The 26,816-nt window shown below is 39.2% G+C and overlaps 1 protein-coding gene across 4 annotated transcripts in view; it reads left to right on the top strand.

The window, feature by feature from the left end:
- LOC142482964 (uncharacterized) overlaps window positions 1-26,816 on the top strand; it is a 760,779-nt gene that overhangs the window by 11,795 nt on the left and 722,168 nt on the right. For all 4 annotated transcript variants that reach the window (XM_075583088.1, XM_075583087.1, XM_075583086.1 and 1 more), the window contains exons 2-3: window positions 10,067-10,206; window positions 25,265-25,432. In XM_075583088.1, coding sequence (XP_075439203.1) covers window positions 10,090-10,206; window positions 25,265-25,432 — 285 coding nt within the window. In that variant the 5' untranslated portion in view covers window positions 10,067-10,089. The remainder of the gene's footprint in view (window positions 1-10,066; window positions 10,207-25,264; window positions 25,433-26,816) is intronic.

Here is a 26,816-nt window from a genome sequence, read left to right as displayed (position 1 = left end):
TCTCTCCACCTCCTCTCTCCTCTACCGGATTTTCGGAAATTTGATAGCACATTCTACAAAATCTAGGCGGAACGGATCCAGTGGTGGATTCAAATGTATCCACACAATTTTTTAGTGCCCAATCCGCATTCGGATTTCAAGAGTGCGGAATCGGATTTTGGTAAAACCAGTGCGGAATATCCATGGTTCGAATTTTTAGTTTTGCCCATCTCTATATACCATCCATCTTCTGACTAGTGGCACAATTACATGGTCCACACCAATATGTATTTTTTGTTGGTACTTAAATAGAACTCTCCTAGGATATAATGGTAAATCAAACTATTAGTATTTAATGTTGTCTTTGATTTTGTAACCTACGTTGTGAAATTGAATACGCAGGAGAAGAACATTGTAAATGCAGATAACTAAGAGGACAGGGCACTACTAATATTGGGCTATTATTTGTAATAGTCACTGAATGAATGGCTGAAGCCTCTCTGTATCTTAATTATTTATTTTTGCCATTGTTCACATGCATAAAATGAACTTCAATTCCACTTTAGTATGACCTTGTAATATTTTAAGATTGTGTTATATATTTATTTTTCAAGTGCTCTAGCTATTTATTCCACATCAGAGAAAGTGCTCACATCTAATAATCTGATTATAGAAATAAATGGGATACTTTTAAGCAAGAGATAAAACCCAACAGTAAAGAATACTGTTGAGACAGTCAAATAAAAACCGTACAGGAAAGCATTTAGTCCTGCTGATTAAAACGGATGTGTACATATTTGTACAATAACAGTGTACCATCTGTCGTTTTATTAGCCCACAAGCGGCTCATCTGGAAACTAAATACTACATTTATTCATAAAATTCATAAGTGATTTAGTCACATTTGCATTTTCCACTGTGTTTTAGCTCACCTTTCTAAAGCAATTGGTCTGTTATTAATGGACCTTTACTACAAACATCTTTCTTTTTGTTACAGATAGATATAATTTATAGCTAAAAGATCAATTTTTATATAAAAATTTGTGACACCATTCAACTCTGGATATAATCCAAGTATATTTTGAAATGCTACATAATATCATTCTCTGAGGAAAAACGTGTAGGACCCCAGGAGACATTTGCTGCCAATGTATCGGGTTCTACATGTTTATTAAAATAATTTTTGTTCTGCCTTTTGGAAAAAAATCCAAATATGTAATTGATTATGATTAAAAATGTTCTAACCTGAAAAATGTGACAATTATATTAGCATTTTGCTTGCATTGCTTTTTTTGCATATGTTCATTAACAAACAGAACTGGTATTTTAAGATTTGATTCAGTGGCATAATTAACTCAATAGTACCAACATAATTTTAATTACATGCTCTATTTAGTGAAACGCACATGGATATTTGTGCTATGTCTAAAGGATTTGGACATGCATGTAAATAAAACCCCCAAAAACATAAAACCTATTTTTTCTTCACTGAAATCATGTCTGTTGTGGTTTGGCTTATAATGTTGAAGAATATTTATTATCCAGCAGTCACCCCCACTTTAAATTCTTTTGAATTTAAATAATTATCTGGTGAAGGTCATTATGACATGTAGAAATTTTCTCCAATCCTGTAAATCATTACCCCATATTCTATAATGATAGTGAAAAACGGTATGTGGTTTTCGTTTTCTAAAACGTTTATTTTCCAAAATTGAAGAGCCTTATGTGCTTATTCTATATCCACCAAAGTGATTTGGCTGCTTTTTGTCCAAAATCTCAATTAAAGTCCATGGGGAATTTTGTGTGAAAACTGCCCGATCGACAGATATATATAATAAGCCCCATAGCATCTCTGATTGTACATGGCCTGTGTCGTCCCTGCATTCTCAGATAAGCCAACAGAGTAATTCAGCATTTGAAAACATTTGTAGGATTCAATGTCGAGTCCAACATCGATGAACCCTTTGGGTGCTCCATGATCTTGCTACTACGTTATGGGGTCTGGCACTCCATGGACCCCATAACGTAGTAGCTGTGTCATAAAATGACCACTCGTTTTTTCTAGAGATTGTGTCCTGTGTACTGCAGGAAGCGATCTACAATGGAGAGGAACCGACAGACTCCTTCCTGTTCCATCATCAGTGATGGAGCGATCACATGATCGTGATTACCAGAGGAGCAGTGGCACTCAAACGGTTAATGCAGCAGTGTGCACTGATTAGTGTTTATTTTTATTTATTTTTAAATTTTTACTTCCTTTAAGAGATCTCTTTTTGACCTATCCAAGGCATTCTTATTTTTAAAATCCGATGCTCCTTTGACGAGATATAAACGTTTGAAATTTTTATTGTCCTAGAGGTTAAAACAGAGCTCTCATCAATGCTCAGAACAGTCTAATGGTAACCTCAGATTGATTAAGAAAAATCATTATTTTTAACACAAAAAATATGTATAAGAGAGAGAATGAAACAAAACAATCTTATTGCGTCCTGCATCTCACGTTTGTGACTGATGGAACCCTCCTGGGACTGAAGGCTTTTTAGTTGATCCGGTGACCTGGCGCACACAGTCTCTGATGTATCACCATTACGAACTACGGGATCTTCTCATTGCTTGAGCGGCCTTTCGTGTTCTCAATTGTAAGTTACTGATATTATGTGTGTTTTCATTATTATTATTATTATACATTATACTTCTTTTGTCATCTCTCTCTCTCTCTGTGGAAAAATCCTGGGCTCCTGGCGTTTCAAAAGTAACCCCATGCACCTATAGCTGTACGCAGTGCTGATTGACCGATCAGTCACTGTCACGTCTTTCAAAATCGATCGCCAGCATGCATACATGCCTGATTCTTTGCAAGTGTGTTGACCGAACGTGACGGTCACAGACCGCTCTGACCGCTGCGCTGCTTAGTGTGGATGCCACCAATGGGTGTTTTTCTTTATAGCAAAAACGCTGGTCCTAATGCCATCTCTTCTCAATACCAAGATTGACCTAATCACTTGGTTGGATCATGCTCCATTGATTACATTTTAATAAACCATAGTGGAGACTAAACAATTCAGTTTTAGACTCTGCTGGTAATGCACTTGAATGCAAAGTTACTAGACTACATTTCCTTAGATAAAATCCCAGAAATGGATGGCTACCTTTTGGCTGGCACATACATCTGTTATGAGGGGTCACCTGATTAACCTTTCGTCTTTTTCTAAATGGAAAAGAGAAGGTGAAAACTTAAAAAGGATTGAAAAATTTGAAGCACGAATTAAAGAAATTCCATGACAAAACCGCTATTCAACAAAATATCCACTATTAAAGCTCAACTCAACACTCTTCTGGAAAAAGTCAACAAGGCAGATAAACTTCTGGCAAATAAACTTAGAAACAAATTAAATAACAATAGAGCAGCTACTATTAGAAACAGAAATATGAACTGGTCTATAACTCATGTACAATAAATAGACATTATGCGTATTCCCAAAGATCCCCATGGTCCTCCTTCCTTTAGACGCAGAAAAGGCGTTTGACAGATTACATTCGAAATATATGCTAAAACTTTTAGGGCCTACGGATTCAATTAATGGTTCTTGGGGGCGACATCAGCTCTTTATGGTGCTCCTGTAGTGAGAGTTGAAGCAGCAGGCTTCCTCTTGGAACCTTTCCCTTATCGAGTAGCACTTGCCAGGGATGACCCCTCTCCCCTTTGATATTTGCATTGGCTAAATAACCCATTGCTATAGCAATAAGGAAGAATCCAGACATTTCAGGAAGTAAATTGGTACAAACTGAATATAAGTTGAGCTTATTTGCCAACACGGTTCTTTTAATGTTAACTAACCCGTTGATTTTCTTACCATATTAACAAAGAACCCTACAGACCTTTAGTACAAATATCTAGATCTCAAAATTAACTCCACTAAAAGAGAGGTTCTCACTATAGAAGTGCATCGCACCTCGGAGGTATCTCTTAAACCCTCTTTTTCTTACCGTTAGAAAGATCGTTCCTTAATATACTTGGGCATACATATTATTAAGGATCCTGCTGACATTTACACAGAAAATAACCCTGTCTTGTTAAGACACTTCTAGGTTTAAGATTTGAACCCATGGGACAAATTGGAGATTTCTTGGCTGTGCAGAATTGCCACAACTAAAATTAATATTCTGCCCCGATTGCTGTATGCTTTTCAGGCCCTCCCGGTTTCAATCCCTCAGAGAGTTGTATACTTTCCAGTAAAAAATAAATTCATATGGTTCGGCGATAAAGAACAAGAACTTCTATGACTAATTTGCAGAGACCAACTGTTACAGGTTGTTTAGCTCTTTCTAATTAACATTTTTAACTAACAGCAGCACCATTTTCAGCTCTTATTGACTGGTACGCAAAGACAGATCTCAAAACGATAGGTGGAAGTTGAACTCTTTACCCCCCACTCCACTACCAAGTTTACTTTGGATTCCCAAATCATAACACCCCCTGAGAGATGTATGCCATTCCGTCAATTTCTTGTTCTCTTTTTTTTTTTTTTTACTGAGATAAATGGGCCACAAAAGCTGACCTGACTCAAAGCCCATCGCCTATTCTTCCACTGTTTTCTAATCCACAATTTTCAGCTGGCTGCGAGGCCAGGAATTATTCTCTTTGGCAGGAGGCAGTAATCACAAAATGATTACACCTTTTTGAACCTGGAACACTAAAATCTTTTACTAAATTACAAACAAAATATAATATTCCCAGTTCTTAGTTTTTCTGCTTCTTTCAAGTAAGACTCTTCACACTCTGAATCTACGTGGGGGGGGGGGGGGGTGTGGAGGGTTTTCTTGCTTTGAAGGCTAGACCTGGATTCTTCCTCTAAGGGGGTCGTATTTCTGTTGTGGATATAATATCTTGCAGGACATGTACCCAGATACTAAACTTTCTGGGTATGAGTATTCCACTGAAGGAATCGGAAGCCATTTCTGCGAGCGCATCTAAAAACTCAATCTGCACAAATATAAAGGAAAATAGGTATACTGTGTTGGTACTTGGTCCCAGATAGACTCGATAAAATATACCCACAGTCTTCAACAGATGCTGGAGTGGATGTGGTGAGATTGGTACAATGTCCCAAATCTGATGGCCCCAAAAAAACACGCGGTCTACTAAACATTTTATTAGGCTCCTAAGTACTTTATATTTTGTCCACCTCTTATTTGTCTTACTGGTAGTGTTTTAAGTTTATTTATACAAGGTGTCCACACTAAGAGGCATGGAACTGCTACAAGTAAATATACTTCAGTCTGGACATCCTGTATAATAAAATTCACTGGAAGAAGTGAAAAAAACATATAAAAAGCTTCCATGAAAACATGTATTGCTCTGGTGAACAATCGATGCTGAGAGGCTGGAGAGGTTCTCCATGAATAGTTTTCTGCATGTGGTAGCTGACACAACTAGTGGAAATGCAGAGAAGGATCGGTCTCATCTGGTCCCCAGATGTGGGGTCCAGCGATGTGAACCGGTGTACACTAAGGCGGGGACGGGTGACCTGGGTCTCCTGCTACATGAGAAACAAAGAAGTTCAGTCAGACTAGATAGAGATTTTTTTTACACTGAAGAAGAGGAAAAAAGTGAAGCTAGGTAATGCCTACCTAACTAAATTGGCGCTCTGGATCACAACAAGTTGATACTTGTGGGCCAAAATTAGTGAAAGATGCTTTGATTTTTGCTTACAAAGGATTAAGATGCATTTGTAAGGCTCAGGTTTATATACTGTGAAGCCGTTACTTCCCAGATCTGCAGAAGGTATCGGCTGCATATAAATAAATAGAACTAACATCGTCTCCAGCACAGGAAAAAACTACACAGAATATAGAAAAATCGATCTTCACTTACTACAATGGATTACTTACTTCATTAATGTTATTTAGATTGGGCTCTCGTCTTCTCTGAAAACCGTTTTCTTGTTCAGATAGCTGCTAGGAAAAACTGATCTTTAACAGTGTGCTTTAAGAATGTGTGGTAATGAATGTGTTATTTATAAACCCTACTATTTTCCGCCCTCCCCCCTACTGTCTAAAGTTTTCTTCTCTTTTTATTGTTCTTTCTCTGTTTGGTAATATTGACTCAACTGATTAAAAATATAGAAATGTTACTTATACATGGGGGGGGGGGGAATCACATGTTAATATTATTTTTTGTATTATTTTAAGTATGCTTGTTATAGTTAGAATCGTAATGCACGTTATTTTTATGTTTTAAGATTTAGTTTTATTTTCAGCAATCCAAGTACAAATGAGCAAATTGCAATATCATAATGTTGAAATAGTGTAAAATCACTATGACTTTCTCCTTTTGTGTAGCCAATAGTACAAAATAAAATCACTGTACTCCTGCAAATGGACTTTCTGTGACTTCATAATTTGTAATTCTATTCAATTTGACAGTGTTTACACTTGTTAATGACTTTCTTTATGAGTGATAATTGATCTACTTCATTATCATATTAAATCCTTGATCTTATGCCATTAGTACTGAATGTAATAAATGGTCTGTTTGATTTTTAGTGTAATGAACTAATTAGACTAATTAAAATCAATATGTGTGCCAATATTAGTCTCTCAATACAAATGCTGCTGCTTCTATGTCTGCGTGCATTTGGTAAAATCACCAACTCAGTAAAAAGGGGTATAATACTGATTTATGAGCACTCAATGGTTGTAAGACAGAATAAATTGCTTGTAGTGGCAGACTCAACATTAGTGAAGTACAAGATAGTTAATGCATTATATAAGGTCAGCGATAAGGACATACTTACACATGTAGCTGTATGGCACCTTAAACCTTCTATAATATATCAGGTCTGTAAGCAGCAATAAAGAATAGTTTAATAGATGTTTAAATATATGCATTGTGCGTAAATATTTGTAAGGTAGAACTAGTAACTTACACGTGTTACTAATGCAACTTTTTAATTGCTAAATAATATACAAATAGTACTATTAATCTTAGACTATTTATCTCACTTGATATCACTTTACATTTTTTCATATTGATTTGCTTAATGGTGATGTATTCTGCTAATAACAAATGTCTTGTATCTATCTGTTATCTGATAAATAAATGCACTGATCGCTTGTCATTGTTTGCTCTGTTGCACAAGCTCTCCTGGATAAAGCAGTACAGATAGCATGTACCCTGTCATTGAGTAAAGTACTTTTAAACATATCTTTATAAATATTCTGTCTATCCTTTTGGACCAGAATAACATTACAGTGCTCAGGAATCATTGTATAAGTAATTGAACCAAAAGCTGGTGGAGTATGTGAGCCTACCTGATCTGCCTGCTATATACAATATACAGTAGGTTGGAGATATATTGTATTTCATTCATTGTTAATTAAATCTTCAACATTGTTACACGATTGAAAGGTAGACGTATAAGCCTGATTAGTGGGTTATAACAATGGTGTTCATTTTGAACAGTTAAGATATTGTATAATATTTTTTCCCTTTATGTTTAAATGGACATATAACTTGACCTTGTACAACATCACTAAATGAGATGCACATTTCCTGAAACTCCGTGAAACAGTTCTTTACTATAATGTGAAAGGGATGGTAATGGTATGAACCGTGAGGAGATTTACACTTTGGTTAATGTGCCGTCTTTGTTTAGTTCATCTTTTGTCTTATTTCATGTAGGTTTTCAGCAGCCATACACTGAACGTTGTTCTAATAATAATAATACTTGGCTGATTTGAATGTACAGCATATACCTGCTGCTCCAAACTTACAAACAAAAAATGTGTGTGGTTTTGAAAAAAGGTTTGCTTACTGTTTGCATATTTCTATTTGATTGTTGCATTGTGACAACAGGTAATAAATATCGCAGTAATAAAGCAGCCATCATCACTGCTGGGACTAAAAATCCCTTCTCTGTTTTTTTCTAGCCTTCCTCAGCTGTAAAGTTTTGACATGTGCTGGCTTGGGACATTGCTGAGCAGCTGTCAGCGGTGTGGTAGCTGCTCTCAGCAGCAGTTGGTGGAATGGCAGGGTGCCAGCTTATACCATCTGTGTGCCTGACATTTCATTCTAATTAACAGTAGGGTTAATTGTTCTGGCAGGCGCAAATGTAGTGTCTAACATTACCCAAGGGAAACATGTACAAGTGCAGGAGTGGCAAGGAGCTGGGGACAGCATTCTTAACAAACCTATCGAGGGAAACGCTTAACAGCCGCTGATGTTTTTACTAGCTGGGTGCTTGCAAAAAAAAAAAAAGGCTGAGGTATTTTTTCCCCCATTCATCCTGATGAATTATGCCAAGCCTGTAATGATGTCGAAGGAATCAAGCTTAGAAAGGCTGAGACTGCTGCTGCCTTGGGGCATTTGTGATGGAACAATTTGCATGTTATTACTGCATATTCATACCTAATTGTGTTAGCCTTTGCTAATAGAGCAGAATGACAACATGAAAAATTGAGCGAGTGCTTTGTAACCTGGAAAGGCAGCTTAGCCCTATCCTTAGTTTTTGTTCTGTGTGATCATGGAGACACTTTCCATATTACGTTGTTTTTTTTTATTGCACTTTTAGTTTTTTCATACTATATTGCATTCATAGCAAAATAGACATTTCTATAGATTAAATTACATATTCGGTATAACACTGTACATGTTGATGTAACAATTGAAAATAGTTTAAATATATACTTTCAAAAAAATAGTTTTCCTAATTTTGTAATATTTTTTTGTTTGACTATTTACTAAATGATGTGCATAGATAACTAGAATGTATTTATGCATGTCATTTTATACCGTAACCATTAGCACTGATATCTGTGTATGCTGTAAGGATTCTGTACTTTGACAATCTGCTATAAATTTGATATGTATTTTCATATTGTTGTAAAAATATTATACAATAAATATACAAAGTATATTCATACTTCATTTGTTGAAATGTATTAGAAATCACGGCGGTGTACCACAGCATATTCTGGCCACAGGTTTACTAGTAATAATGCAATTTCTAGTGCTATACAAGCTGCTGTTGCTTTCATATCCATCACAGATCAAGTATTCTCCTGGGAGATCATACAAGTGTACATTGGATCTGCACAAATCACATGTCAAGAGGAGGGTAATTAAGAACCCGTTCCTAAAACCACCCATTGAGGAAGATCATTATATACCACCTATTGCCTCACAAGAGTGAGAACCTGAATGGGGATCTGGTAACAATGCTGTGATCATTCAACAGAGTTCAATATCCTGATGATCCTTGCTCTGCTTTACAAAATAAATGCATACTACTAAAGCCAATTGTTGAGATCTCATGTTTGTAGTCATTGTCATTTGGGATGCTTCCTTCCCACATGCATGGTTCCATTTGTACAAATCTGGATATGCAAATACATGAGAGAGCTCGTTGACCATGCAATTCCATTCCTATTTGTCGAAATAACAATGTTCCTTTTGGCTATTTATATACAAATGTAAATGCTTTGTATCTGGAAATATAAAAGTACATTGACTGGCAGTGCCCTTTATTAATCAGTGATTTACATACGAATAAAATATATATAAAATGAACATGTATATTATTTTGACAAAAGAATACGTGTCAACACAGAAAATCTTGCGGTAACTTTAGGTTACATTATTTATTCCAATGTCTTAATCAGTGGTAAATGAGGGGTTTCTATGACCACACCTACTAGAAGTTGTGGAGATTAGAGAAAATAGCCCCTGTGATCATTTAATTTCTTAATATAATGGATAAAAACTGAAAAATGTGTGGGAAATACTTTTACACCTCCTGTAAAAACATTAAAACGCAAAATCCTAAAGAAGAGTTCACCCCCCCCACTCTTTAAAACAGACAGAGGAGACAGAATTAGGGTCCCCAAGACGGCAGAAAACTTGTAGCGTTTCAGACAAAAATGTGAACGGAAAAGAGAGATTAGTCAATGTTGTCGGAGAGGTTAAGTAGTTATTAATTTGTTATGGAAGAATAAATAATGAAAATAATAAACCATATACAGCACAATTGTTTCGCATTTCACTTCTTTTTGAAAGTTTAGTCATCAAACATGTTTTCTTTTTTAGGGAGACAGAAATCATAAGGTACAATGAAGTCCTTTGTAGATGATTTGAAGTATCAACTTGAAGCCAAAGACCACAAGATTTCCACCCTTCAGGGTGATCTCAGGAAAGCTGTACGTGATGGAGAAGCTTTGTTGGATAAGGTATGGAACACTTCTGCCTGAAACATGTATTTCCTATAATAATTCCACTGCGCTGGATTAGTTCATATTTCTGTTTTCATTTACCAATTACTGAAACATTGTTAATAATAATGCAAGTGTATTATGTTTGAGAAAAAAATGACTACCCTTTGTAGATAAATATAATTATAAACAAATGATAGGTCCTCGTGAAAGGTCCAGTAGATATGGAACTAGGATGGAGGGGGGAGGGGAATGAAACAGATAAACTAAATAGAATAGAGGAGGATACAAGGGGTTATGGAGGTAGAATGGGGCATGTGCGAGTTTGACAAGCAGTGAGACACCCATAGTAAGTACAGATAATACTAGAAAACTTCTAAAGACTAAACCAAGTGGGCGCAGAAAGGAAGGAGCAGATAAGATAATAGTACAGTGTGAAAAAAAACCTTAAATGCATGCTTGCTAATGCATGAAGCCTGACAGATAAAATGGGGGAGCTTGAATTAATAGCTGCAAGGGAGCAGTATGATATCATAGGCATTACTGAAACATGGTGGGATGAAACTCATGACTGGACAGTTAATTTAGAGGGTTATTCTCTTTTTGGAAGGATCAAACAAATAGAAGGGGAGGTGGAGTATGTTTATATGTTAAACCGGATCTAAAACCTATTATAAGGGACGATGTTTATGAAGGGAATGATGAAAATGTAGAGACCTTGTGGATATAAATTAGCAGTGGAGGTAAAAGTATAAAGAAAATGTTTGTAGGGATAGGCTTTAAACCACCAAATATCTGTGAGATTGAGGAAGCTAAAATACTTTTGCAATTGGAGAAGGCATCAAAACTGGGTCATGTTTGCATAATGGGGGATTTTAACTATCCAGGCATAGACTGGGAAAATTAGATTAGCATTACAACAAAGGAAACAGGTTTTTTGGAGTTCTTAAAGACAATTATATGACCCAAATTATTGAGGAACCAACCAGGAGAGGGGCAGTACTGGATTTGGTCATATCAAACAATGTAGAAGTAATAACAAATATTCAAGTCCTGGAACATTTGGGTAACAGTGATCATAACATGGTCTCATTTGAAATAAGTGATCAAAAAACAGATGACTTGGGTTCAACAAAGACCTTAAACTTTAGAAAGGTAGATTTTAATAAACTGAGGTCTAATCTACAAGTAATGCAATGGGATGATGTTTTTGCAAGGAAAAATGTAGAAGATAAATGGGCAGTCTTTAAAACATTGTTAGAAAAGCACACTTATCAGTGTATACCCTTGGGTAATAAGTATAAAAGAAATAAGTCAAAACCAATGTGGCTAAATAAACAGGTAGGGGAGGAAATGGACAAGAAGAGGGAGGCATTTAGATTCTTTAAGTCAGAAGGGACGGAGACATCGTATCAGATTTATAAGGAATGTAACGAAAATTGCAAAAGAGCAATCAAATTAGCAAAAATGGATAATGACAAAAAGGATTGCAATAGAAAGTAAGATCAACCCTAAGAAGTTCTTTAAGTACCTTAATAACAAAAAAATGAGAAAAGTAAATATAGGACCCTTTCAGTGTGATATTGGTAGGCAGATTATTGGAGATAAGAAAAAGGGCAGATGTATTAAACAAATTATTTGCCCCTGTGTTTACCAGGGAAGAATCAATTTCATTGCAGGTGTTAGTGCCGCAGGAGGAAGCCACAACCTCCATATTAATGAACAATTGGTGTAACTAAGGAAGAAGTTCATAAGCGGCTTGAAAAAATTAAAGTAAACAAGGCACCTGGCCCCGATGGCATACATCCAAGAGTTCTCAAGGAGTTAAGCTCAGTAATAGCCAAACCATTATATTTAATATTCAAGGACTCCATTTCCACAGGCTCAGTACCACAAGTTTGGCGTAAAGCAGATGTGGTGCCTATATTTAAAAAGGGAGCTAGATCACAACTGGGGATTTACAGACCTGTAAGCCTGACTTCAATAGTGGGGAAACTACTTGAAGGTTTAATATGGGATAATATTCAGGAATACCTAATGGAAAACAAAATTATTAGTAATAGTCAGCATGGATTTATGAAGGATAGATCTTGCCAAACTAACCTTATTTGTTTCTTTGAGGAGGTAAGTAGGAATTTAGACCAGGGTAATGCAGTTGATGTGGTCTACTTAGATTTTGCAAAGACTTTTGATACGGTTTCACACAAGAGGTTGGTGTACAAAATAAAGAAAATTGGACTTAGTAATAATATATGCACCTGGATTGAAAACTGGTTAAAGGACAGACAACAGAGGCTTGTCATAAATGGAACTTTTTCAGGATGGGTTAAAGTCGTGAGTGGAGTACCTCAGGGATCGGTACTGGGACCCCTGCTTTTTAACTTGTTTATTAATGACCTTGAGGTTGGCATCGAGAGCAATGTCTCCATCTTTGCTGATGATACTAAATTGTGTAAGGTAATAGAATCAGAGCAGGATGTAATTTCTCTTCAGGAGGACTTGGAGAGACTGGAAACGTGGGCAGGTAAATTGCAGATGAGGTTTAATACAGATAAATGTAAGGTTATGCATTTGGGATGCAAGAATAAACAGGCGACTTACAAATGAAATGGGGATAAATTGGGGGAATCCTTGATGGAGAAGGATTTAGGAGCGCTTGTAGACAGCAGACTTAGCAATACAGGCGGTCCTCGTTTTACGACGTTTCGTTTTACGACGAACGGCTTATCCGACACTAGTCAATGCATCCCTATGGCCTGTTTTACGACGCCCGAACGGCTTATCCGACGCTCTTACGACGCTTTAAAAAATTGCGGCAATTGTCCAATCAGAAGGCTGCAGGCTAGGGAAATCATTCTGAACAGTCTGTGTGAAGGTTTAGTGGTGTATTTTAGGCCCTAACCATGGCTGATAAAAGCAAAAAGCAAAGTGCTGTTACTCCAAAAAGGAATAGAAAATCTATTACTTTGGAGACCTAACAAAACATAATAAAGCGCTCTGAGAAAGGAGAGACGAACACAGAAATTGGACGTGCCTTGGATATACCTCGCACAACTATTGTGACAATAATCAAAGACAAGGCAAGAATCTTGGAACAGATTAAGGGCTCAGCACCTATGCAAGGTACAACAATAAGGCAACGTGCTGGGCATATTGCTGAGGTAGAATAACTCCTCATCATATGGCTGGAAGATCAATCCCAGCGTCATGTGCCTATTAGTTTAGCCTTAATTCAGGCCAAGGCTTTGAGTCTGTATGAGGACATTAAGCAACAGCATGGAGAAGGGACCACTGAGGAAACGTTCACTGCAAGTAAGGGCTGGTTTATGCGGTTTAAAGAGAGGGCAAACTTGCATAACATTAAAGTGACCGGTGAAGCTGCTAGTGCTGATGAGGAGGCAGCTAAAACCTTCCCTGTTACATTGGCCAAAATTATAGAGGATGGTGGCTATTGCGCACGTCAAGTGTTCAATGTTGATGAGACTGGGCTCTACTGGAAGAAAATGCCCAGTAGAAGCTACATTGCAAAAGAGGAAAAATCAATGCCTGGGTTTAAAGTTGCAAAGGACAGGCTGACTCTTCTGCTTGGATCAAATGCTGCAGGTGATTTCAAACTAAAACCTTTACTTGTTTATCATGCAGAAACCCTAGGGCACTCAAGGGTTATGCAAAGAGCACACTTCCAGTGATTTGGAAGTCCAACCGTAAGGCATGGGTAACAGGGAGCCTTTTTGAGGACTGGTTCCAGCATCAATTTATCCCAGCTGTACAATTATATTGCATGAACCAGAACCTTGATTTTAAAGCATTGCTGCTCCTGGACAATGCTCCTGGCCATCCCGTGTTCCTGGATGACCATCATCCAAACGTCATGGTGGTGTTCATGCCCCCCAACACCACCTCATTGATACAGCCGATGGACATGGGGTTATCGCTTCCTTCAAAGCCTACTATCTTAGGCGAACATTTGCCCAGGCCATCAGAGCAACTGATGTGAAAGTGGTCCAACCTTAAAAGAATTTTGGAAGGGTTACAACATTCTCCATGCAGTAAGAAACATCGGAGAGGCATGGAATGAGGTCAAACAATCCAATTTAAATGGAGTTTGGCGTAATTTGGGCCCTGATTTTGTGTCTGATGTCCAAGGCCTTACAGAGACTGTTGCAGAGGTTACAGAAACTGTTTTGCAAATGGCCAGAGATCTCAACTTCGAGGTGGAAACCGAGGATATTGAGGAGTTGCTCGCCTCATATTCTAACGAGTTGAGCAATGAAGACCTGATGCAATTAGAAGAGCAAAAAAATGCTGAAGAGGAGGCCCACCAATCTGCTGATGTGGCACAGCCACAGCCACGTAAATCATTGTCAACCAAAATTTTGGCTGCAGCATTCAAGCACATTGATAGCGTACTGGCCATATTTGAGGACAATGACCCTAACATTGAACGGAGTTCAACAGTCAGTCGTGTGGTGTCTAACCAAGTCAACTGCTATAGAGAGATCTACACGCTGAAAAAGAAAGGATCTGTCCTGACTTCAATGAAGAGATTCTTCAAGAGGCCGAAACCTTCAAGTCCACCTACATCACCTCCAAAAAGTCCGTTGTCTGTTGAAGATCCCCCCCACCCCAATCATCTTCCTCCAATAATTGATGTTTTTTTTTTTTTTGCTCATGTACATTTCTGTACAGAATACAGCATAGTTTTATTTTTATAGTTTTATTTTACAGTTCTGGAATCAATAAATATAATGTTTCCATCATAATCTATGTGTGTGCTGCATATCTTATTGCTTGAGTAACATTTTCTGTGTATTTTAGCATTAAAAATGCCTTCAGGAACGGAACGTTTGATTTAAACAGTGTTCCTATGGGAAAACGGGTTTCGCTTTACGACGCTTCGCTATCCGACGCCATTTTGAGTAACGCATTTTGTCGGATAACCGAGGACCGCCTGTAGTGCCCAAAGTCATGCAGTAGCTGCAAAGGCAAACTAGATCTTATCTTGCATTAAACGGGCAATGAATGGAAGGGAAGTAAACATAAACATGCTTTACAAAGCATTAGTAAGAATATGAGCCTTGAATATGGAGTACAATTTTGGGCACCACTCCTTAGAAAAGACATTATGGAACTAGAGAGAGTGCAGAGAAGAGCCACCAAATTAATAAAGGGGATGGGCAATCTAACTTATGAGGAGAGGCTAGCTAAATTAGATTTATTTACATTAGAAAAGAGGTGTCTAAGAGGGGATATGATAACTATGTACAAATATATTCGGGGACAATACAAAGCGCTTTCAAAAGAACTATTCATCCCACGGGCAGTACAAAGGACTCAGGGCCATCCCTTAAGTTTGACAAGAAAGGCGTTTTCACCAGCAACAAAGGAAAGGGTTCTTTAGAGTAAGGGCAGTTCAAATGTGGAATTCATTACCCATGGAGACTGTGATGGCAGATACAATAGATTTGTTCAAAAAAAGGTTAGACATCTTTTTAGAAAGGAAATGTATACAGGGATATACCAAATAAGTATACATGGGAAGGATGTTGATCCAGGGATTAATCCGATTGCCAATTCTTGGAGTCAGGAAGGAATTTGTTTTCCCCTTATGAGATATCATTGGATATCTGGGTTTTTTTCTTTGCCTTCCTCTGGATCAATAAGTAAGTATAGATATAGAATAAAGTATCTGTTGTCTAAATTTAGCATAGGTTGAACTTGATGGACGTACAGCAGAGGCTGCGACTATTCTAACACAAACCATTGGCAATCGCCAAAAAGACCCAGGTACATTCTGGATACATGCCTTAAACTAGCCCCAGCATTTGTGCATTGATTAATAGCCCATCAGATTAACAGCGGGGGTCCCTGGCAGTCCCATTCAAACTGAATGAGACTGCCTGGGACCCCTGCTGTGTTAATTCTATGGGTCATTAGTCAATGCAGAAATGCCTTAAACTTGCCTTAAACTAGCCCAGCACATACCCAGAATGTAACCGGGCTAGTTTAAGGCAAGCTTTAGAATAGTCGTGGTCTCGTCTGTACGTTTTTTTTCAACCTCATCTACTATGTAACTATGTAACTATATCATTTTAGATTTATTCTGCTCAGTGAATTTATCTTTTAATGTTGAAGTGCAGATTTCTGCCTGAGTTTGGTATGCTTTTGACAGATGTGAAGTTTTGATATGCTCATATTTAAAAGGCAACCCAAGCCGTTTTGTTATTTGTTATTTTTTTTTTTTTAAATACAGAATTGAAACATGGGGTCACCGTATCTGAAACCCATTCATTTCAGCTCGGGGGACCCCCTGCTTCTGGAGATACTTACCTCTGTAGTGGGTGCCTTTAGCCATGCCAGGGTTTACTATAGGGCTGCTTTTCTAAACTCCCGGGCCTTGTGGACCAATAGGAAGCTGTGACGTCATCAGGTTCAGCTTCCAATTGTCCCATGTGACGAGGAAGCTGAAACCTGCAGAGATACCAGAACCCCCTTCCGAGATGAGCATCTCTGGAAGCAGGGGGTCCCCAGAGCCGACATTAAGGGGGTACAGCCCCGGAGACCCCCTGCTTCAAACCTGTATTAAAAAAGGAAGAAAAAAATGGCTTGGATTGCTCCTTTAATTACTTTGTAGATCTAATTAAATATTTTCATTATAAAAGTGTTGTAAATTGCACTAATTTAACTTGAAAAACACATGCAGAAAAGAATGTTGATTTTGGCAATTAGTGTTTAAAATATCTTTGCTCTAGATATATATCTTGTTATTCATGTTTATAATAAAAAATTTTATTGCAGCTGGCTTAAATGTGTTGATTGTTTTTAGTTATCTCGATAAGTGGATGGATTTGTTAGGATAATTATTTATTATACCTAATTATCGTAATGCAAAACTATATACAGTATTTGCTGTTTTGTGTTGTATTGTATGGAAGGTCTTAATAATAAACATATATCTTAATAGGAACTGGATTTTATTTTTGTAAAATACTTTAAAAGAGAATTGTCACGTGCTCTACAACTTTAATTTGTGTTGTTGAGTATGTTGGACTTCCTTTAGACATTAACCTTGCCAGTTCAGCTCTGTACACACCAATGTACTGTGGATATGAACCATTGCAACAACTGTCATGTAACCAGCATAATATCATTGTATTTACTGTCATCTGTTTGACAAGCAAGACTAGGGACTCAGAAAGCATCCTAGTAGTAGCAGTCCAGAGGAGAGGCATGGTGTTGAAATTATTGGCATTTGAATACCTGCCATATTTCTAGTAACATCAGTCAGCACAGGTTTTGGATATTTAAAGGAGCAATTCAAGCCAGTTTTACTTTCTTTAATTTTCTAATATAGGTTTGAAACATGGGGTCTCCGGTGCTGAACCCCGTTAATTTTAGTTCTGGGGACCACCTGCTTCCATAGATACAGTATTTACCTCCGAAGTAGGTGCCGGTATCTCCTGCAGTTTTCTGCAGTATAAAGCTCCTGGTCGCATGGGACAATAGGAAGCCGCAGCAGGTGACGTCACAAGTTCCTATTGGTCCGCAGGGCCCGGGAGCTTTGAAAAGCAGCCATATAGTGAACCCTGAAGTGGCTACCGGCACCTACTACGGAGGTAAGTACCTCTGGGAACAAGGGGATCCCAGAGTTGAAATTAATGGGGTTCAGCTCCGGAGGCCCCCTGATTCAATCCTGTATTAAAAAAAAACAAAAAATGGCTTATATATTGAGAAAGATCTAAAAAAAAGAATAACATCCGTGGTTCAATTTGTCTTAATGACCTGGGTCATTTAGTAGCCGTACCAGAACATCTAACTGTGTAATAGAAAATGCGTACTAAATAACAGAAGGATATACACTGATTTCAAACTTGCACTGATTTGAAGCTGTCTTATAGAGTAGTTGGTAAGAAAAAAAGGCCTCTGAAATATTGTTTTACATCAACATTTCTCTGGACTAGAAATCATTTATGATAAAAGCACACAGTTTGAATGAACAGGCAAATCCAAGGTGAGATGTAAAAAAACAAATGTATCTTATGGTCAGAGTATACAAATGTCACTTTTTATTCGGTATTACCCAATGTTTTAGAAAGGCAATCACCCCAGTTTTAAAATGACACAATGTTACTCATGATTATGTATTTTTTAAATATAGGAATACACTCCGTTATTAATGTAGATTCAAAAACCTCATTCTGTTTGTTCATAACAAATCATAACAAAAATACAGCTAAGATTTTAGAACATTAGTGAAAATAAATTTTACACCCGTTTGGGGGGTAGAAATATCTAACTGGTTATGCTTTCACTGATACTGTTCTACGTTAATTCCCCTCTTTTTGTCATTTTAACTGTACACAACATAAACTCCCATTATTGCCTGTAGTAGTTTCTTATCAAATGATCTTCTAGTGACTGCACAAATGTTTATCATACAGTACTTGCATACAGTATAATGGATCGACCGCACGCTCTACCTTCTACCGAGAAACTGAGTAAAACATTAAGCCAGGTGTAGATTCCCACTGGCCTCTTTAGCAGTCTGTCACCTGTGGTGGTTGCTAATAACCTCAGTCAGTATTTAGTCAATAGTCCTAGTCACTCAGAGAATGTATAGGTGTTTCTACATCATTAGAGGGCTTTTTATACTGCAAAGAATAAGGCCTGGGACATAGTAGATAGGGCTGTGCTGAGCTTTAACAGCTGCTTCCGCATGCGTGCGGAGGCTGAGAAATTCTGAGCAGACAGGCAAATTTTAAATTTGCCGCTCAGGGAAGTGGAGGAGCGGTCACGTGACCGCGCACATCCAATGGGAGCGAGGGACTAGCCCCACTTCCCGCCACGCCTTTGCCCCGCCCCGCCCCCAAAGCGTGCTCACCGCCTCGTCTGCCAGGACACCTAAAAGCTCAAGTTTGAGCAGGCGAGGCAGAGCAGGAGCGCTGATCAGTGCGGCCCGAGGCACCATGCCCGAGGCCTAAGACGGGCGAAGAATGTCCAGTACCACAAATAATTATGAAGTTCACTTTGTAGCCCAAACCATTGTAATTTTTGTTTTAAAATGTAAAAAGTATAAACATGGGAGAAAAACATTTCGATGTGGATCCACAACTGTTAATTGCTGAGATCTTTTCTGTTACTTAAAAAAGCAACACTTCAGTAATTTGGGTGTTTGATAAAATGAGATTCAAATGCATTTTGTATTTTTAACCTGTGCAACACTTTTTTTTTTTTTTTTTTTGTTTTGTACATTTTTCATTCAGGGGAAAATTACCTACCAAAAGGCATGTTTCTGTTTTATACTTAATTGTGTAATTGAAAAAGTTGTTCAACGATGACTTATCCTGTTATCTATATGATATGAACATAGTCAGAAAAAAATATTTCCAGAATGTATTTAAAGCCAGCTCATGAAATATGAGGGAACGTTTATTTTTCATAAAATCTTAAGAGGCCTATTCATTAAACTGATATAACTGCGTTTCAAGATGGCTGTTTTCGCCCGGATTTGCCTCTTGGCATATTCATTAGGTCTTATTGCATGTCTAAACGCTATCTGGTTGCAGCTGTGCAATTTCATACAATATGCAAATGGTACAAACTCGTTAAATTACATATTCATGGGCTATTATTCAAGCTGTGTGTTTGAAGATCGACCGTAAAGTCACAGCCAGAAATCTTGCCTCCCTCAGGTAGGAGAATGAGATTGAGAGAAGAAATTTAGGGGAGTGCCTTTTGAGTTCTATAGCTCCCAATAGATTATCCCATACTTCACATTTTAAGATGCTTGGAAAATTTGCAAATGTAAAATATCCTCACTCTAGTACAGGCCTGCACAACTCGTTAAGCGAGAAGGGCCGAACTGCTCCAAGGAAATTTTTTTTGGGCCACACGGGTAAAATCATCATCATCATCATCATCATCATCATCATCATCATCATCATCATCATCATCATCATCATCATCATCATCATCATCTCTTCTCCAGCACCTCTCATCATCATCATCCTCATATATCTCCCCCAGCACCCCTCATCATCATCCTCATATCTCCCCCAGAACCCCTCACTATCAACCTTTGCGATACTCCCCATCTATCTCTCATACCCCCATCTCTCCCCCTCACCCACACACATAATACTCCCCCTCCACATCAAACACACAATACCCCCCTGCACACCACACACATCCCACCCCCCCTGCACCTCACATCCTTCTCCCCCGTGCACCTCACATCATTCTCCCCCCCTGCACCTCACATAATTCTCCCCCCCTGCACCTCCAATGACCCTCCCCTGTACCTCCAATGACCCTCCCCTGCACCTCCAATGACCCTCCCCTGCACCTCCAATGACCCTCCCCTGCACCTCCAATGACCCTCCCCTGCACCTCCAATGACCCTCCCCTGCACCTCCAATCACCCCCCTCTGCACCTCCAATCACCCCCCTCTGCACCTCCAATCACCCCCCTCTGCACCTCCAATCACCCCCCCGCACCTCCAATCACCCCCCCTGCACCTCCAATCACCCCCCCTGCACCAACAATCACCCCCCTGCACCTCCAATCACCCCCCCTGCACCTCCAATCAACCCCCCTGCACCTCCAATCAACCCCCTGCACCTCACATCACCCCCCCTACATCACCCCCCCTACATCACCCCCCCCTGCACATCACCCCCCCCTGCACATCATCCCCCCCTTCACATCACCCCCCCTTCACATCACCCCCCCTGCACCTCACATCACCCCCTGCACCTCACATCACCACCTCACATCACCCCTCCTGCACATCACCCCCCCTTCACCTCACCCCCCCTTCACCTCATCCCCCTTTCACCTCACTCCCCCTTCACCTCACCCCCCCTTCACCTCACCCCCCCTTGCACATCACCCCCCCTTGCACATCAAACCCCCCTCCTCTTGCACATCAACCCCCCTCCCCTTGCACATCAACCCCCCCTCCCCTTGCACATCAACCCCCCCTCCCCTTGTATATCACCCCCCTCCCCTTGCACATCACCCCCCCTCCCCTTGCACATCACCCCCCCCTCCCCTTGCACATCACCCCCCTCCCCTTGCACATATCCCCCTGCACATAACATCACCTCCTCGCCTCCGATCACGGTGGACGGTGGACTGCGCGCGCTCGCAAGCAGCGGGCACCGGAAGTGCCGCACTTGAGAGCGGGCTCGGCTTCCCCGGGGAGGAAGGGGATAGCGGGCTCGGCTCGTGGGGGGAGGGAGAGCGGGCTCGGCTCACGGGGGGAGGGAGAGCGTGCTCGGCTCGCGGGGGGAGGGAGAGCGGGCTCGGCTCGCGGGGGGAGGGAGAGCGGGCTCAGCTCGCGGGAGGAGGGAGAGCGGGCTCGGCTCGCGGGGGGATGGAGAGCGGGCTCGGCTCGCGGGGGGAGGGAGAGCGGGCTCAGCTCGCGGGGGGAGGGAGAGCGGGCTCGGCTCGCGGGGGGGGAGAGCGGGCTCGGCTCGCGGGGGCAGAGAGAGGGGGCTCGGCTCGCGGGGGCAGGAAAAGGGGGCTCGGGAGGAGGAGGAGGAAAGCAGCCGCGGGCCGCGTGTTGTGCAAGCCTGCTCTAGTAAAAGCCCTATTTCGCCTACATGAGGGAGGTGAGGTTTCTGACTTTCCGGGTGGTATTACAGCAAATTGGGAGAGACATATAGTACAAATACCTCGAAAATGCCAGATTCTTATCTCGTTAAATTGCACGCCATTTTCAGCAATTTTGCATTAACAATATCGGAGCTTAAAGCTGCAGACCAAGCAAAAATGTGTGGGTTTTTTTCATAAATTATTTCTGTACTATACTAAAATACTTGTAGCATTTAAAAAAAAAAGTCTCTGACATTTTTAATGTATTATAATGTAACAAGCATTTTTAGTTTCTATAGCAACCATTTACAAAGTCACATCCCCTTCCTCTTCTGAAACCGGCTCAGGCACACCCCTTTTTGAGCCCTGCCCTCCAAGTAGTGCACCAATTGTATCTAGTGATTGCCTGGTCACATGATCTTCCCACAGCACTTTGCATCTTTGGCTGCACTGACAGCCATTTAGTGAACCCCTGAGCTGAATCTTCTCCGATCGATCACAGGAGAACGGATTGATCGGCAACTTAGCTAATTACTTATCATTGTGTGGATTGTATTGATGCACATATTAAAATGAAAAAAGAAACAGCAGCTTGAACTGCTGCTTTAAGGCCGCTATTATAGCGTCTACGACGGCTCCGCAGCCAAAACAATTACCTGCATTCCGTGAAGGGGCACATAGTGCGTGCGACCGTGCGGAGGCGCGACAGAGAGACAGAATCCCGGAGAGACAAATTCATTTTTCTCTCCATGCGATGGCCGCGTCATGTGAAGCGGTTCAGCCAATGAGGGCGAACTGCTCACGTGGTGTCACGGGCCACACCTCCACCACACCCCCTGTCGCCTGCATACAGTGCAGGTTTCACGCGCAACTCGCGAGTGACGTTACGTGGTCGCGCGCTCCCTGTTTTGGCCACAATAATCACGGCCTAAGGCAGCAAGCCCGGCTGCTTGTATTTTTTACAGCATTGAAACCGCCTCCTTCCCGAGCTGTACCATGTTATTTCCAGCTTCGGGGGCCCACTGGTTTCCAAGGTACTTAGCAGTAAAGTTAACAATGTCTCTGCCCCTCCACGAGAACGACTTGGGCGTTCACATCTTTCATGTCCCATGATATAATAGCAAGCTGCAACATTTTCCGTTGCGACTTACTATTGGACAGCAATTAAATGTGATGTCGCGTTGCTATGGCAATGTGATGTCAGAACGCCAGAAACCAAGGTAAGGGGGGGAAGGCGTGGAGAAGAGGACAGCCGGCAGGGGGGCGCAGGGGGAAAAGATTGCGCTCCACTGGTCTAAGTCAAACTTCTTTGCGTTTTGACACTGAAATTGTACTATGATTTTTAATTAAAAACATCACCGTCACAAATAGCAATTTCTGTGACAAAACGGTGACAAAAGACAAAGAAGTTTCACTTAAAATGCGCGTGCTCGGCACACACTTTTTTTTTATTTAGAAGAGGTCTGATGACTGCTCGGCACTAAACGGATTCACATATCCTAATAGAACAAATAAAAAGGACCCATATAAGAAAGTGAATAGATGTGTCAATGCAACAAGTATATTATACATACTGGAAACCGTGGAAAATGTGCACATTTAAAGAGGGTAAATATGAAAATTCTAGGTACACTTTATTACTGGTCACCATTTTGTTCCTTTGTTGCACGATAACGTTTTAAGTGACTGATACTGATGGCATTTGTCCTACGTGATAGACAGTAATGAAAAATAGCAATATATATATACTATATATATAAAGCATACATTACCAGCAAAGGTAAGGAGACAACAGCACTCAGAAGGTATAAGCAGCTATAAACTGTATTAAAGAAACTTGCACATATATCCAACGTTTCGGTCCGCTGAACGGGACCTTCCTCAGGGAGCTGAGGAAGGTCCCGTTCAGCGGACCGAAACGTTGGATATATGTGCAAGTTTCTTTAATACAGTTTATAGCTGCTTACACCTTCTGAGCGCTGTTGTCTCCTTACCTTTGCTGGTAATGTATGCTGTATTATTTTTTATGACATAAGCACAAGGTCATTATATCACTACACGAGTGCTAGAAATCCATGATTTGTGTGTATATATATATATATATTATATATATATATATATACACACAAATCATGGATTTCTAGCACTCGTGTAGTGATATAATGACCTTGTGCTTATGTCATAAAAAATAATACAGCATATATATATATATATATATATATATATATATATATATATATATATATATATATATATATACATATATATATATATATATAATATATATATATATTCGATTTCATCTGTAAATCAAGATTTATTTTGCTTTGGTTTCTAAATGAGGCTTGACTTTGTTGCGTGATACCTATATAAAGATATATTTAGCAATTTTTAGGTTACGAAAAGTTTACAACTGATCAAGAATGACTTACTTTTTCTTTCATATAAGTAATTAAATTATTCTTTGACTTTAATAATTATCATGTGATTTACTGTATATTAAGCAATTGTAATTTCTATGAAAGCATACAGATATATTGTTTATATGAATTCTAATAAATTGGTTGCTCTCTCTTTTCTCGTGTCATAAATGTTTTTATTACTAAATGTCTGGTTAATCTAAAATGTAAAACAAAGGCTAATTTGTTAGTAAATTGTTTAATTTTGTTTTCATTGTGTGTAGGGAAACGCGCTTCAGTTGAAATTTTATGAATAGCCTTTCAGTACTATTCCCCATATTGTTTTATATGTACCTAATCCGGTTTTCTTTGAGAAAGAAATTAGAAGTGCCTCTATAAGAAGTAAAGCATTCAATATATTGCTCTGTATTTGATGACAGCAGTACAGTATGTTATATATTTAATGCTCTGTATTTGATGACAGCAGTACAGTATGTTATATATTTAATGCTCTGTATTTGATGACAGCAGTACAGTATGTTATATATTTAATGCTCTGTATTTGATGACAGCAGTACAGTATGTTATATATTTAATGCTCTGTATTTGATGACAGCAGTACAGTATGTTATATATTTAATGCTATGTTCTCGTTTAATATTCTATGCAAGCGTCTGAACTTTTCTTTTTACAGTAGCATTGGTTCCCAACTTCTGCCCTAAAGGACTCCCGACAGGCTAGGATTTAAGGAACTCCCCGCATGAGCACAGGTAGTTCACTCAAAATGTGTCCAGTAATGGAGCCACCTGTGCTCATGCGGGAATTAAAACCTACATTCATAGTGATACTTGAGGACTGGAGTTGTGAGCCACTGCAGTAGAGCATTTGTGAGTGTGTATTTCTTCACATGTAAGACCTTTTATTTGTGTTTCTATGAAAAAAACCTTTGTAGTCAAAAGTCAAAATGACTTAAATGAAATAGAAAAACCCCAGTGCACCGTTGGTGTTAAAGGTTCTATGAATTCATTGAGAGGCTCTATTAGTAAAGTGATATTAATTGTGTTATTTTAACATTTAGAATGCAGAAATGTCTTCACTAATCTCCTCATTAAGAAAACAGCTGCATAATTCCCAGGAATCTCAACGGCAGAAAGTAGGCGAAATTGCCAGTAAAGACATCCTCATAACAAAACGTCAGTCTGATCTGCTGCTGTTAGAAAACAATAAAGACTCTCTGGAAAATGAGGTAACACAATGTCTGATCCCTAATATTTATAATGTTTGGTTTTTTTTGATGGCAAATGATTATTAGGCATTGAAATCCGCTTCTTCAACAGGAAGAAGTTGCTCATTGTACTTTTACTGAAACACTTCTTTTAGATTAATCTAGAACATATGAGAGCATTAGCAAACCAGCAACCAACATTCTTGTTTGTTTTTCACTTGAGCCTTGTTTTGACTGGCTGCAGTTATTTTTGTGCACACTACGCGTATATTGTACTGATTTTTAGTAGTCTGCATGAAAAACATCTGATTTTTGCAATTAAACTTTGGTCCTCTAGGCTAGGAGGTCCCTTGAATTACTGAATATTTCTCTTCAATAATGGTCAGGTGAATCGGTGGCAGTGTCTTTGCAACCACAAGACATCATTGTTTTTCTCTGCAGCTAAGGCTGCACAATCTTGAAAAGAGCAAACTAACGCAGTCCTCGTGTGTATTCCTGGGAAGAAAGGGGCACGCTGTAGCAGAACTTATTCTTGTTAGAAAGTGTCAAAAGTCATGATCCGTCAACTTCTATAGAGACTGCCTAATACTGATACATATCTTGCCACACCTGGCTCTTCATGTGTCCTTTGAAGAAGTGCCAGGTGTGCTGCGAACCAAGCCAGGATTGAGCAGTTGGGGTTATTGTAGCGGTCTGCTGTTCCATATGCCTAGCTTTTTACAACATTTCAGTTGTTTTACTGTACATTTCTTCTGCAGACTGCAACTTCATTCTCAAAAATACACTAAAACAGTGAATTGCTTGTTCTTTTAATGGTTTGGGATAAAACATGTAATGCCATGTTTCTAACATAGATGATTTTATCATTGACATTCATCAATACAAAACTCCACTAATCTAGCAATGGTATTGGTTGACACAGGATGAAACTTGTTCTATTGTGTTTACATTCAAAATTAATTGTTTTATTCCCAAACAATCATGTATGCTAATTTTTGAAGAATGAGACATCTGAATACGAAAACTTTAACAAAACTGGAGTTATGAATTGTTATTCCTTTATGCTTTGTATTGCTTACAGTGTAATATAAAAACAAAAAACAATTATGTTTGAAAGGGATCTGCTTTTCCACATCTTTTAACGCACACCGCTACTGTACCTCAGGACGACTGGAGGTACAGATTTCCCAGCACCATGTTAATTTTTGTATACCTGGACCCAACACAATTCAGGCGCATATATTATATTTTTAACTTTCTTTTGACTCTAGGTTTTGTTGCATTAATCATTCACTTTTATTGACTAGAGTCATTTAGCACTAAAGGGATTCAATGCCAATGTCTTCTGTAGTAAAGGATACAGTTGCTAAACTTTTTAATGGACAAAAAAAGCCTGAATGTTTGT

Source organism: Ascaphus truei, chromosome 2 (genome assembly GCF_040206685.1).
Source record: "Ascaphus truei isolate aAscTru1 chromosome 2, aAscTru1.hap1, whole genome shotgun sequence".
In the NCBI taxonomy this organism is placed as follows: domain Eukaryota; kingdom Metazoa; phylum Chordata; class Amphibia; order Anura; family Ascaphidae; genus Ascaphus; species Ascaphus truei.
The sequence above is the reverse complement of the archived record's forward strand: the minus strand, read 5'-3'. Positions and strand labels throughout refer to the sequence as shown.